This window comes from Lipotes vexillifer, unplaced genomic scaffold (genome assembly GCF_000442215.2).
Source record: "Lipotes vexillifer unplaced genomic scaffold, Lipotes_vexillifer_v1.1 scaffold263, whole genome shotgun sequence".
Classification (NCBI taxonomy): Eukaryota; Metazoa; Chordata; class Mammalia; order Artiodactyla; family Lipotidae; genus Lipotes; species Lipotes vexillifer.
The window spans coordinates 3,320,525-3,332,923 of NW_006796752.1; the positions used below are offsets into that span (position 1 = coordinate 3,320,525).

Here is a 12,399-nt window from a genome sequence, read left to right on the forward strand (position 1 = left end):
TGAGTTAAAGTCCTTGTAGGGACTTCCCTGGTGGCACAGGCCCCTGCCAATGCAGGGGACACGGGTTTGAGCCCTGGTCCAGGAAGATCCCACATGTCATGGAGCAGCTAAGCCCATGCACCACAACTACTGAGCCTGCACTTTAGAGCCCATGAGCCACAACTACTGAGCCTGCACTCTAGAGCCCGTGAGCCACAACTACTGAGCCCACGCACTGCAACTACTGAAGCCCGCACGCCTAGAGCCCGTGCCCCACGACAGGAGAAGCCACCACAGTGAGAAGCCCACACACCGCAACAAAGAGTAGCCCCTGCTCGCCATAAGAGAAAGCCCGCACGCAGCAATGAAGACCCAACTCAGTCAAAAAGAAAATAAATAAATTTATTTTAAAATAATAATAAAGTCCTTCTGACTTCTCCCCACAGAGCTTGTTCCAGGGCAGTGGAGATGGAGTGGAGATTCGCTATGATTTACTTGACTGTCATATCAGCATCTGCTCTCCTCAGGTGAGCTCCTCAGGGCCAAGGCTACAGATCTAAAGAGTAGAACTCTGAGAGTGTATTATCACCCCCTTAAAAGGCCAGGGTATATTTCTTCTCCTTTCTCTTATCTACAGCAAATAGATGCTATCATCTTGACCCCAGTATCTTATTGGCAGACTTTTTTGGGATTCTGGCCCATATCCTGCTGTCATAGTGTCTGATAGGTCTCTGGGGAGCTTGTGTTTGCTTCCAGAGAATAGTGCTTAATCTTGGCCCCCTCTGACTTCCCCACACAGGTGGCTCAACTCTTTACAGACAACTTCGACTACCAAACTCGAGATGACTTTGTGCGAGGCTTGTTAGTAAATGAAGAGGTAAGAAAAGGCTCCCAATGCCTCTTTAGAAGAAGGCTGTGATTTTATCTCAATGCTGATAAATTTGGTCCCCCTTTTTTTTCTCTCTCCATTTGCTTTTTTATTCTGCCCATTTTTAGGGCACAGTAGACCCTACTGACACACAAAAGCAAAAGATTCATTTGTGGTTTTTGGCAGATCCCCAATACCATCTGACCACCGGTGACATACTAAAAACATCTCAAGATCAACAGATTAATTGCTAAAAACATGAACATCCACCATTACACATAATGTGAAAGTTTGTTTTCCCTTGGGCAGGGTTGGGGGAGTTTTGGTCCCCTTTTATGTTTTATTAAACCTTAGGAGAAAGGAAAAGAGCTGGAGAGGAGAGGGAAGCAGTATACAGAGAAAAGTCTCAGGCCATTTGGCTGTGACATTGAGAGGCAGTAGGAAACTTAAGAAAGTTAGAATACAATTATACCTGCGATGTTCTTTCTCTCTTGCTTGCTTGGGTGACCTCTCTTTTTTTCTCCTCATTCAGATCTTAGGAAACCAGATCCACATGCATGTGACAACTAAGGAATATGGTGCCCGGGTCTCCAACCTACACATGTATGCTGCTATCTGTGCTGACGTCATCCGCCGATGGGTCTACCCTCTCACCCCAGAGGCGAACTTCACTGACAGCACAACCCAAAGCTGCACTCACTCCCGACACAACATCTACCGAGGGCCTGAGGTCAGCCTGGGTCATGGCAGCATACTGGAGGAAAATGTGCTCCTGGGCTCTGGCACTGTCATTGGCAGCAATTGCTCCATCACCAACAGTGTCATTGGCCCCGGCTGTCACATTGGTGAGTACACGTGGGGAGGTCAAGCTGGCCATCCTAGGAGCAGGAACCTGGGGGAACCCCATGTCTCCAGAAAAGGATACAGAGGGACAGTCCCAGAGAATAAGGAACTAGAGTGGCTGCCTTAATAAAGGAAGAAATAGGGACGTAAAAACAGTGATACTTTAATTTGTGGACTATGAGCCTGTTATTGGGTGATTCTTCACATTTCAGGGTACCCTATATTCACATTCAGGACCAACTGGATAATTAACATGCAATAATAACGTCTGTTTAGTGCATTGCAGTTTACAAAGGGCTTCTGCATACATTATTAAAAACCTTGTGAGGTAGGTATTATTTATAGATAAGTTTATAGATAAACAAAAAAGCTGTAAGGTTGTCTCACCCAAGGTCATAGCTAGTAAGAGGCAGTGCTGGGACTTGAATCTGAGTGTTCTGATTTTAAGTCCAGTGTCCTTTCTACTCTTAGTAACTTACTTTGGTTATGAGAAAGTGATGCTTCTAATGGAACCACCCCTTTAAAAGAACAACAATAAGATTCTAATTCTAAAATGTACAAGAAGAGGTGGAATAATTTGGTTCTACTTTTAGGCTTGGATTTAATTCTAATAAGGTTCTTGAGCTCAAGGAGTCCCCAGAAATCTTAAGGGTTCTCAGGTTCTTAAGTCCAGTATATAGTCTGTAATTCTTGTAAACCTGGTGGAGGGTAGTCAGGCGTCTCTGGCCCAAGCTTAGAGAGGGAGAGGGTATTCCTGGTGAATTGGGGATGGAGTAGTAGAGCTGGGGGGGAGCTGTGCTGATGTCAGTCAGCCCCATTCTCCACAAACGGCCTGGTCTGGAATTGGGGCCCTGGGTGACCAGGAATCCTTCCTGTCCTGAGCCAGGTGATAATGTGGTGCTGGATGAGGCCTTCCTATGGCAGGGCGTCCGAGTGGCTGCTGGAGCACAGATCCGTCAGTCTGTGCTCTGTGACAATGCTGAGGTCAAGGAAAAAGTTATCCTGAAGCCACACTGTGTCCTCACTTCCCAGGTAAGACCTGTTCCACACTGCACATAGGCCCCAAGTTGAGTGGTTATGCTGAGCCAGAAAGGGGCCTTATGTCCACCCAGTCCAGCCTGAATTGAGAGTCCCAATCCAGTGGTTTCATTTACCTTCTACTTGGCTTGGTAAAAAAAAGTTACTCTGATTTTCAGGATGTACTTTTCCCCAACACACTAATCAGTCTGTGCCACCCACTCCTTTTTTCTCCTCCAGGTGGTGGTAGGCCCAGATATCACGCTGCCTGAGGGCTCGGTGATCTCTTTGCACCCTCCCGATGCAGAAGATGATGAGGATGATAGTCAGTTCAGTGATGATTCTGGGGCTGACCAAGAAAAGGAGAAAGTGAAGCTGAAAGGTGTGAGGCTCAGCAGGTGTGGGGCATCTATCTGTGTGTCTCTCTGCCCCATAGAAAAACCAAGGTTTCCCCTAAGGGGTTGGTGCTTCTACTGGGCCTTTGCTAAAGATCCGTGCCTTTTCCAGGTTACAATCCAGCAGAAGTCGGAGTTGCAGGCCAGGGCTACCTCTGGAAAACAGCAGACATGAACATGGAGGAAGAGGAGGAACTACGGCAGAACCTGTGGGGTGAGCTAAGCCTTATTCCTGCCACCCACCCTCTAAATCAGATTATTTTGAGGGAGATTGAACACTTCAGAATCAGACTACTTGTTCATTACTTTATTTATGCAGACTGAGCAGAAATATTGCTCTCTGTCAATGGCTCTTTCAATATTTTTCTCTTTTCTCACCCTTTATGGATTCTCAGGACTCAAAATCAACATGGAAGAAGAGAGCGAAACTGAAAGTGAGCGAAGTATGGATTCTGAAGAGCTAGATAGCCGGGCAGGCTCCCCACAGATGGATGACATCAAAGGTAAGTGGCCAGGGGAGCAGTGTCTGGGACAAAAGAGGAAAACCTCCAGTTTGGTTGGGCATAAAGTCAGAACTGGATGACTTAAAGCATCCTGGAGTGATATTGGCCCATGAACTTACTCTTGCTTTGATTTTAGTGTTCCAGAATGAAGTCCTGGGAACTCTACAGCGGGGCAAGGAGGAGAACATTTCTTGTGACAATCTAGTCCTAGAGATCAACTCTCTCAAGTAAGAGCAGCTCCTCCTTACTCTCACCTCCTCGGGGTAATCCCAGGCAGGTGTAGGTTCTCTCCTACTTCTTCTCCAAATAGGAACCTGTTCCCTCGACATCCCAACTGGACAAGGCCAGTAGCATTTGGAGCAAGGAGAACATTATGTTTTTGCCTCAGCATAGACTTCCTCTTCCCAAAACCCTCTCTTTCCATGTTGTTGCATCTGACTTTCTCTCCCCCAGTGTCCTGCCAAAGTCATAGTCCTACAGTATGCTGAAAGGGCCAATGAAGGCCCTGGTGTCACCCCAGTCTCCCCACAGGTACGCCTACAACATAAGCCTGAAGGAGGTGATGCAGGTGCTGAGCCATGTGGTCCTGGAGTTCCCCCTGCAACACATGGATTCCCCACTCGACCCAAACCGCTACTGTGCCCTGCTGATTCCCGTAAGCAAAGATTGGGGCTGGGTACGAGGGGTTGGGTGGAGACAGGTGTACATCCTTACTGGGCTTGACTTTAAAGGAAATCAAGAGTAGAAGGTCTTGTGAGATATATGTTACTTGTGGTTCCTTTCTCCTTGCCTCTGGACACAGATTAGGTTCTAGAGCAGGTTTGGCTGGTCCAGGGGAGTCAAGTTAGGTTCAATACTGAGTGGCCTTTGAGATTCCAGTATTCAGACAGTACTAGATCCCAAAGGTATACCCAGAATAGACCTGGACTGTCATACTGTCTGACTGAAAATGATTTGACCAGAATGAGGTGAACCTTTAGGCTGGAAACAGGTATTCTGAGGGAGCCTGCAGCATCTGACCCCCTTCACCTTCCCTAGGAAATTTCTTTTTCCCCAGTCCTGAATGCCAGCACTCCCAAGTCCCTCTGACATAATTCCACAGAACCTGTATCATCTCCCTCTTGTTTTTTTTTTTTTTTTTTTTTTTTTTTTTAATTTTTTGCACTCCCAAGTCCCTCTGACATAATTCCACAGAACCTGTATCATCTCCCTCTTGTTTTTTTTTTTTTTTTTTTTTTTTTTTTTAATTTTTAAATTTTTGACCTTGCCATGTGACTTGCAGGATCTCAGTTCCCCAGCCAGGGATTGAACCTGGGCCATGGCAGTGAAGGTGCCGAAATCTAACCACTAGACTACCAGGGAACTCCCCATCTTGTCTTGAAAGACCCATGTTATCAATATTGATTTTCTTTGCTGTCCAGGTGTAAGTGCATGCTCAGGAATATATTGCACCTTCTCCTTTTTTCCACAGTTGCTCAAGACCTGGAGCCCTGTTTTTAGGAACTACATAAAGCGTGCAGCTGATCATTTGGAAGCATTGGCAGCCATTGAGGACTTCTTCCTGGAGCATGAAGCTCTTAGTACTTCCATGGCCAAGGTGAATACCACGTCAAGCCCCACAGTCCTGCATTTACTTTGAAACAGGCCTTGGTGACCTCCATGGAGACACAAAATAGACTGACATGAATCCGTATGGAGTTTGGTTAACAGCTTCATCCACCTCTAGTGTTGTGCTTATTGCTGGGATAGTACAGCTTGGAGCCAAACTAGTAAGGCAACCATTTGGAGGTTGCCCTGGGAATGTGCAAAGCACTACCCAGCAACAGTTCCAGAGGTCAGACCTGTCCCAGTATCAGAGTGAAGAGCTCATTCTTATCTGTTTTGGAGGAGGCTGCTCCGTGTGTAGAAGGAGGCTGAGGGCCTGGTAGAGAGGCACTGGATCTTGCCTCTTCCTCTGTTATCCATTATGTCTCGCTGAACCCTGCAAGGCCCCTGAGATCTCATCTCCTCTGCTGGCCTTCTGCAGGTACTGATGGCTTTGTACCAGCTGGAGATCCTGGCTGAGGAAACAATCCTGAGCTGGTTCAGCCAAAGGGATACAACTGACAAGGGCCGGCAGTTGCGCAAGAACCAGCAGGTAAGTCAGGCTGCCTTCCTGTCACTGCAGTGGTTGCCTGGTTCCCTGGCTCCTGGCCTTAGACTCCAGGTTGTTGGTCCCTGGGACTCTGGTTGTTAGAGTTGTTTATCTGCTAAGGGGAAAAGGAGGGTTATGTGCCCCTCCCTCAGTAGCTCTCCGCTCTGCTTCCTTACAGCTGCAGAGGTTCATCCAGTGGCTAAAAGAGGCAGAAGAGGAGTCATCTGAAGATGACTGAAGTCGCACTACCTGCTCCTGTGGGTGTGGTTGATTGCCCTCCTGGTTTCTGGGCCAGGGCAAGTGAGAGGCTAGTTGCAGAAGGATGAGTGACCACCATCTGAGCTGAGACTTAAAGGAGCAGAGGCTGGAACTACAGTATTCTTCCCACCGCCAGCAGCCATGTGCCTCCCATCCTGACTGGGGAGTTGAGATGAGGGAAGTTGGGCTGGATAACAACTCTGCCTAAGGAGGAGCTAGGCAGGCCCTGCAGTTAGAGGAAGGCCAGAGGAACAGCTTTGTGCTCTGGTTTCCCCTCAGGGAACAGCAGAGAGCAGTTGGCCCTCTCTGTTGCTTGTATTTGTTAATATTAAAAAACAGAGAGAGGGGTATATTTGGTTTCTCTCCAACTCTGACTGATCAGCAGTTGAAGTAGGTCAACAAAGAGTTCTCAACCTCTGATGTGGTAGCCTTTCTTAACACCTGGTGGAGAGGGAGAAGAGGGGTGTTATGGCCACTAGGTGGGACTGTGGTGCCTCACTAGTTGACCATTGCCATGGCCATGGTGGTAGAGGGCCTAGATTCTTTTCCAGACTTTGTGGGCCAATTTGTGGTCCTGGAGTGGTGTGCCTGAACCTAGTTCTGTAGAGTCCTAGTCCGAACACTTTTCTGTCAGAGGGTGATGATGCCAAGCATATGTAAAGTCCATTAACCACTGCCAGTCTGTCACATGCTCTGTCCATTTGATCTAGTACTACTGTCAGAGAAGCTGGGCTGCTTTTCATCTTATAGATAAGGGAATTTGCTCAAGGTCTCATGACTCTTGAGGGGTAAAGCTAAGGACTTGAGCCTCATAATCCAGAATTCTTTTTCCTTCAGCATATTCGGTGTCTCAGTGAAGGGAAATTGCCCCCAGAGGCAAATACAACCCCAAGCCAGCAATGGATATCCTAAGAACAGAGGAAGAACCTGTGAAATGGGCCATCCCCTAATATTGAGAGAGTATCTACTGCATGACAGACATTTGTTTTTTATATACATTTATTTATTTATTTATTTATTTTTGGCTGCATCGGGTCTTAGTTGCGGCATGCAGGATCTTTCATTGCGGCGTGCGGGCTTCTCTCTAGTTGTGGCGTGCGGGTTTCTTCTCTTGCTAGTTGTGGTGCGGGCTCCAGAGCACGTGGGCTCTCTACTTGAGGAGCACGGGCTCAGTAGTTGTGGCACACAGGCTTAGTTGCCCCGAGGCATGTGGGATCTTAGTTCCCTGACCAGGGATCAAACCTGCGTCCCCTGCATCGTAAGGCAGATTCTTTACCACTGGACCACCAGGGAAAGTCCCCAGTCATTTTGCTAAATACTTTTCATGTGTTATTTTGTTAACCTTCATATCAGCCCTATGAAGTAGGTCTTATCCCCATTTTCAGATGAAGAGCCTGAAGTTCATAGAGGTCCTGTAACTGGTAATTGATAGAGCAAGGCTTTGTTATTGGACTCTAGAGCTGGAATTTGTCACCTATATTGTCTCCTTTAACCTCAGACATGAGACAGGCCCTTCTATCTCACCTTTTTGAGCTCTTTGTTGCTTTCCTATAAACCTTGCTCTGTTAACACTTAAACTGTAGCAGATGTCTTTGGTAACAAGTGGCCCTCCTGGACATCACAGGTAAAATGGTTGCCTTTTCTTCATTTCAGTTGGGTGGAGAGGAGTAAGATGAGGAAGGGGATACTGAACTGTACTAAGGGGTATTAAGGGGCATTACTCAGTATTTCTAAAGAGGCTGGCCAGGGTTTGGCTTAATTTAGTTTTCTTATTCAGTAAATTTCAGTTTCTCCTTTGTCAAATACAGGACCTAGTGACTAGAGAGCATATGAAGGTTATGGCATGGACCTAATTGGGGCAGTTAAATACAAGCAACTGTAGGGTACCTCTGATTTATACCTGATGGGTGGCAGAGATCAGAAGTGGCCTATAGAACTTTTTAGGAGGAAAATATTCCTTCTAGTTGCAGTGATTAGGGAAGGCTTACAGGATTGTGATACTTGAGTGGCCTAAAAAATAGAAAGGGTAGAGGGAACATTATGAGCAAAGCAAAGGGTTTCCATTTAAATATGGCAGATTAAATACATGGGCTTTGGGGACTTCTCTGGTAGTCCAGTGGTTAAGACACCGTGCTTCCACTGCAGGGGGCACGAGTTCGATCCCTGGTCCTGGTCGGGGAACTAAGATCCCTTGTGCTGTGGAGCAGCCAAAAAAAAAGAAAAAACTCATGAGCTTTTTACTCCAAAATCACTTTCAAATGGTAACAAAGGAATTCTTCAAAAAAGGCACGTGACTCAATGATAAGGAAAACAGAAGGTGACAACAATGAATGAGAGACATCAACATTTTGGGGAAAAAAATAAACGGAAGGGTGAAAGTTGACCTAGCAGAGCAGAATGAGATGGGCTCTACCTGCTGAGGTGGTTATTAACAAGAAGCAAACCAGTGTGCCCTTCTGAAGCCAGAAAAGGCTCAGTAGAGGGGTTAAGGATTGGGTCCTGAGAACTGGGGGTGGAATGGAGGAGAGTCAGACAAAGATCTGTATGAGAAAAAGCTCCCCCAGGTCCCCACTTCATCTGATCCAACCAAGTGATTACCCCTACTCCTCTGCGAGAAATGGGAGATTTAGTCTGGAGAAATGGTGGGGAGGAATTTTCAGAGAAATATCTATGAAGGTTTCCTAAACCCAAAGGTCATGAGTCTCTACACTGACAAGAGCCCATGAGTGCCCAGCATAATGAACAAAGTAACACCACGAAATTTCAGAACCTCAGGGAAAATAAATCTTTAGAACCTCTGGATTTGATAGGAGACGTGGTGGGGATGGGATTGAGGGGCTAGATTGAAAATGAGGGATTAAATGAAAGTATATGAGTGGTAGGGCTCTGAATGTCAGCACACACTGGCTTATACCCCCAGGCCAAAACTAACTAAATAATTGCAGACCAAAGGCCTACAAATACTTAGAATTTTGTTTCAAAAAAAAAAAAAAAGCCATCTTCCTCTGCTCACCATACACTGGACAATGAAGCCTGTTAGTTAATAAGCCTGTGTACATGGACAGAACTTCCAAACAGATTTTTAGTATCTCACTCTTACATGTGAATAGACTGTTAAAGGCCACCAAACATTTGAAGAAACTTCCAACATATGAAAGGCGGAGACCAAAACAAAATTGAAACCAAGGAAACTGACAAAGTAGGGAGCTTTTCGAAAACTTTAGGGGGGGAAAAGGCTATAATTCTCAAAACTCAGGGAAAATACTGTGTCTATGAATAAAGTGCTATGAAAAGAATTGGAGAACAAAAGAGCTCGTAGAAATTAAAAAACTATATGAATTTTCTTTTCCTACTGAGAACTGGAGGACTACAGAACCAAATAGGGAAATTATATGTCCATCCTTATATACTTATTGAATTTTAAATTGTGAATATTTTACCTATACAATTGGATAGGGGAAAGTTTGAAAATGTTAAAATCTTACAAAAAGGTGAAATCATTTGAAAATAAAGTGAAATGGATGATGAAGGAGAAAAAGATAAAAGGATCAGTCCAGAAGGTACAACATCTAACAGGAGTTGCAGAAAGAAAGGAAGTATGGTAGTGATGTTATTAAATAATTCAAGAAAATATTGTTGAATTTCTAGATGGGTAGGGCTCGCCCAATGCCTAGCACAGTGAATGAGCACCAAGGCACATCACCAAGAAATTTGAGAACCCCAGGGTTAAATAGAACTTCCTAAAGACAGAGTTAAAAACAAGTGCCTAGGAAAGAGATCAAACTGATCACTAAATAGTAACACTGGAAGCTAGAAGACAATGGAGTGATGCTTTCAGAATTCTGAAGGAAAATTACTTTCAACTCAGAATCATACTTTCATCTTTTCAAGTTTCTCCCCAAATTTAAAAATTTTTTTCAAAACAAAACTTTTTATTGAAGTATAGTTGATTTACAATGCTGTGTTATTTTCAGGTGTACAGCAAAGTGATTCAGTTTTATATCAATATATACTTTTTTCAGATTCTTTTCCATTATAGTTCCCCCCGCCACAAGTTTTTATTTCCCATGCTTTCAAGGGGAACTACCAAAGGATGTGCTTTACTAAACAAAGGAGTAAAGTATCCAAGAAACTGGGATCCAACACAGATGAGAGGTGAAGGGAGTTCTGAGAATGATGCAGAGAAGTCTCAGGATGACATCTGTTCACAGGCTGAGACAGCCAGCAGTGCAGACCAGAGCAATGGAATGGAAGCCCCCAGGAAAGAAAACGGATTATCTAATACATTGGACTGAATGAATAAAATATGAATTGAGAACCTATTAGAGTATGTGGAAATATTTAATGATAGGTACACTATAGAAAAAAAAAACGAAAAAGCAAGGCAATGATTAATGCTGGGACTTCCTGGTGGCACAGTTGTTAAGAATCCACCTGCCAGTGCAGGGACACGGGTTTGAAGATCCCACATGCCGCAGAGCAACTAAGCGTGTGCCCATAACTACTGAGCCACAGCTACTGAAGCCCACACGCCTAGAGCCCGTGCTCTGCAACAAGAGAAGCCACCGCAATGAGAAGCCCACACACTGCAACAAAGAGTAGCCCCAACTCGCAGCAACTAGAGAAAGCCCGCGCACAGCAACGAAGACCCAACGGAGCCAAAAATTAATTTTTTAAAAAAATGATTATGCCAGGAGGAAAAGTTGTAAAGGAAGCATTTATTCATAGTCAAAATGTCAATACTATATTATCTTATAAGTAATATAAGTACTATATTATCTTAACCAAAAAATGTGATATTATCATTTTAAGAGGTTAGGGGGAGGTGGAAGAAAGGTAAATACATCAATCAAAATTGGAAATCAATAAGTAATGTCTAGAATGCATATATCAAGAAATAATATGAGCTAAAAAAAAGTACACGGGGGTGGGGAGGGAAATGAGACAGGACTGCTGTAAGTTTTCTTAATATTTGTCTATGCACACATATTACTTTGATGAAATTTTAAAGTAGAGGGAAAGGTATGAAATAAAAATATACAAGGTGTGTGCAGGGGCTGGCAAGTAGGTTGAATTGCTTAAGTCAAAACTTTAGTCAGAATATAATGAAAAAAAGGCTGTAAAGGTAGGTAGAGGTTAGATTATGGAGAGCTTTGAATATCATGCTAAGGATATTTGGAAGGCATTGCGGAATGTGGAGAGGTTTCTGAGTTGAAGGGGTGTCTGAAAGAGGTCCTTCATCTTGAAATGCTAATTTGGCAACAGTATACAAAATGGAGTGGGAGAAGCCCATATTTGTTACTGTGGCTTAAAAGGACCTATGTGGTCTGGTCCCAGTCTACCTTTACAGCCTCATCTACCACTATCATTGTAGTCACAATGGCCTTCTTATTGTTCCTCAAATTTGGCAAGTTTATCTTGCCTTGGGCCTTTATACTTCGCTGTGCCCTCTGCCTAGAATGCTCTTCCCCCAGACCAGACCTTCTTATAGCTGCTTCCTCATTAGTTCTAGGTCTTAACTCAAATGGAAGAGGCCTTCTCTGACCACCCATATTACTCTTTCCCCTGTTATAGTTCTGGCTTGAGACTTCATGTCCCAGTCTCACACGCATCTTCATTCCTGTACTCATTCTGCATTCAATTTATTAAACCACTGCTTTACACCTAGGTACTGAAATTATAAGAAGGAATCAACTCGATCTTGTTCTGACCTTAAGGAGTTGTTTGGTAGACTCAGTGATAGCAGCTATGCTTCTCAACAGACCCTAAAAGGCCATGTCGAGGTCCCTTTTCTCCAGCGATACATGGTCAAAACCGCGCCCCCCGTCCCTTCTCAGAAAGCAAAGCGACCCCTACATTACATCCCTCCCCAGCTGCAGAGAAGCAGCCGATCCCCCTTGGGTCCAGAGCCAGGGCCTTGAAGAGTCCGGGAACGTGGGCTGGAGATAGCTGCCCTTCCATCCTTGGGGGCGTAGGCGACCGCCGCCACGCTCCCCTCTGGGCCTGGGACCAGAGCGCAGGAGCTGAGCACCGCCGGGTGGCTGGGCGGGGTGTCTGCGGGGTACGGCCGAGGGCCAGGCCGTCTGCCGCGAAGCCAGCGCGGCTCGGCTGCAGCCGGGGGTGGGCCCGCGCCGGGGCGGAGCCGCGCCTGGGTCGGGGGCGGGGAGTGGACCGGGCTGCAGCCAAGAGCCGGGAGGGCCGCGGCCACCGGAAGAGTCGCCGTCGCCAGCAGAGCCGAGAGAGTGGGGAGCGGAAGCGGCGGCCGCGACGGTGGCAGGCGGCGCTGGGACCCGGGAGCGGCCGGAGAACAAGGGAGCTGGCGCCGCGGCCGGCCGCGGAGCTGGGCTGAGCCGCTGGGCCGCGCCGACCGCCGCCGCCGCCGCCGCCGGAAAGGCCCGGCCC

General features: G+C 46.0%; 1 protein-coding gene across 1 annotated transcript in view; it reads left to right on the forward strand.

Moving 5' to 3' along the window:
* The window catches only part of EIF2B5 (eukaryotic translation initiation factor 2B subunit epsilon), a 9,591-nt gene extending 3,244 nt beyond the window's left edge, over positions 1-6,347 (forward strand). The window contains exons 5-16 of the mRNA XM_007468936.1: positions 426-506; positions 779-856; positions 1,380-1,692; positions 2,577-2,722; positions 2,948-3,089; positions 3,215-3,316; positions 3,498-3,605; positions 3,742-3,832; positions 4,137-4,260; positions 5,077-5,202; positions 5,632-5,742; positions 5,918-6,347. Coding sequence (XP_007468998.1) covers positions 426-506; positions 779-856; positions 1,380-1,692; positions 2,577-2,722; positions 2,948-3,089; positions 3,215-3,316; positions 3,498-3,605; positions 3,742-3,832; positions 4,137-4,260; positions 5,077-5,202; positions 5,632-5,742; positions 5,918-5,977 — 1,482 coding nt within the window. The 3' untranslated portion in view covers positions 5,978-6,347. The remainder of the gene's footprint in view (positions 1-425; positions 507-778; positions 857-1,379; positions 1,693-2,576; positions 2,723-2,947; positions 3,090-3,214; positions 3,317-3,497; positions 3,606-3,741; positions 3,833-4,136; positions 4,261-5,076; positions 5,203-5,631; positions 5,743-5,917) is intronic.
* The last annotated feature ends 6,052 nt before the right edge of the window (positions 6,348-12,399 follow it).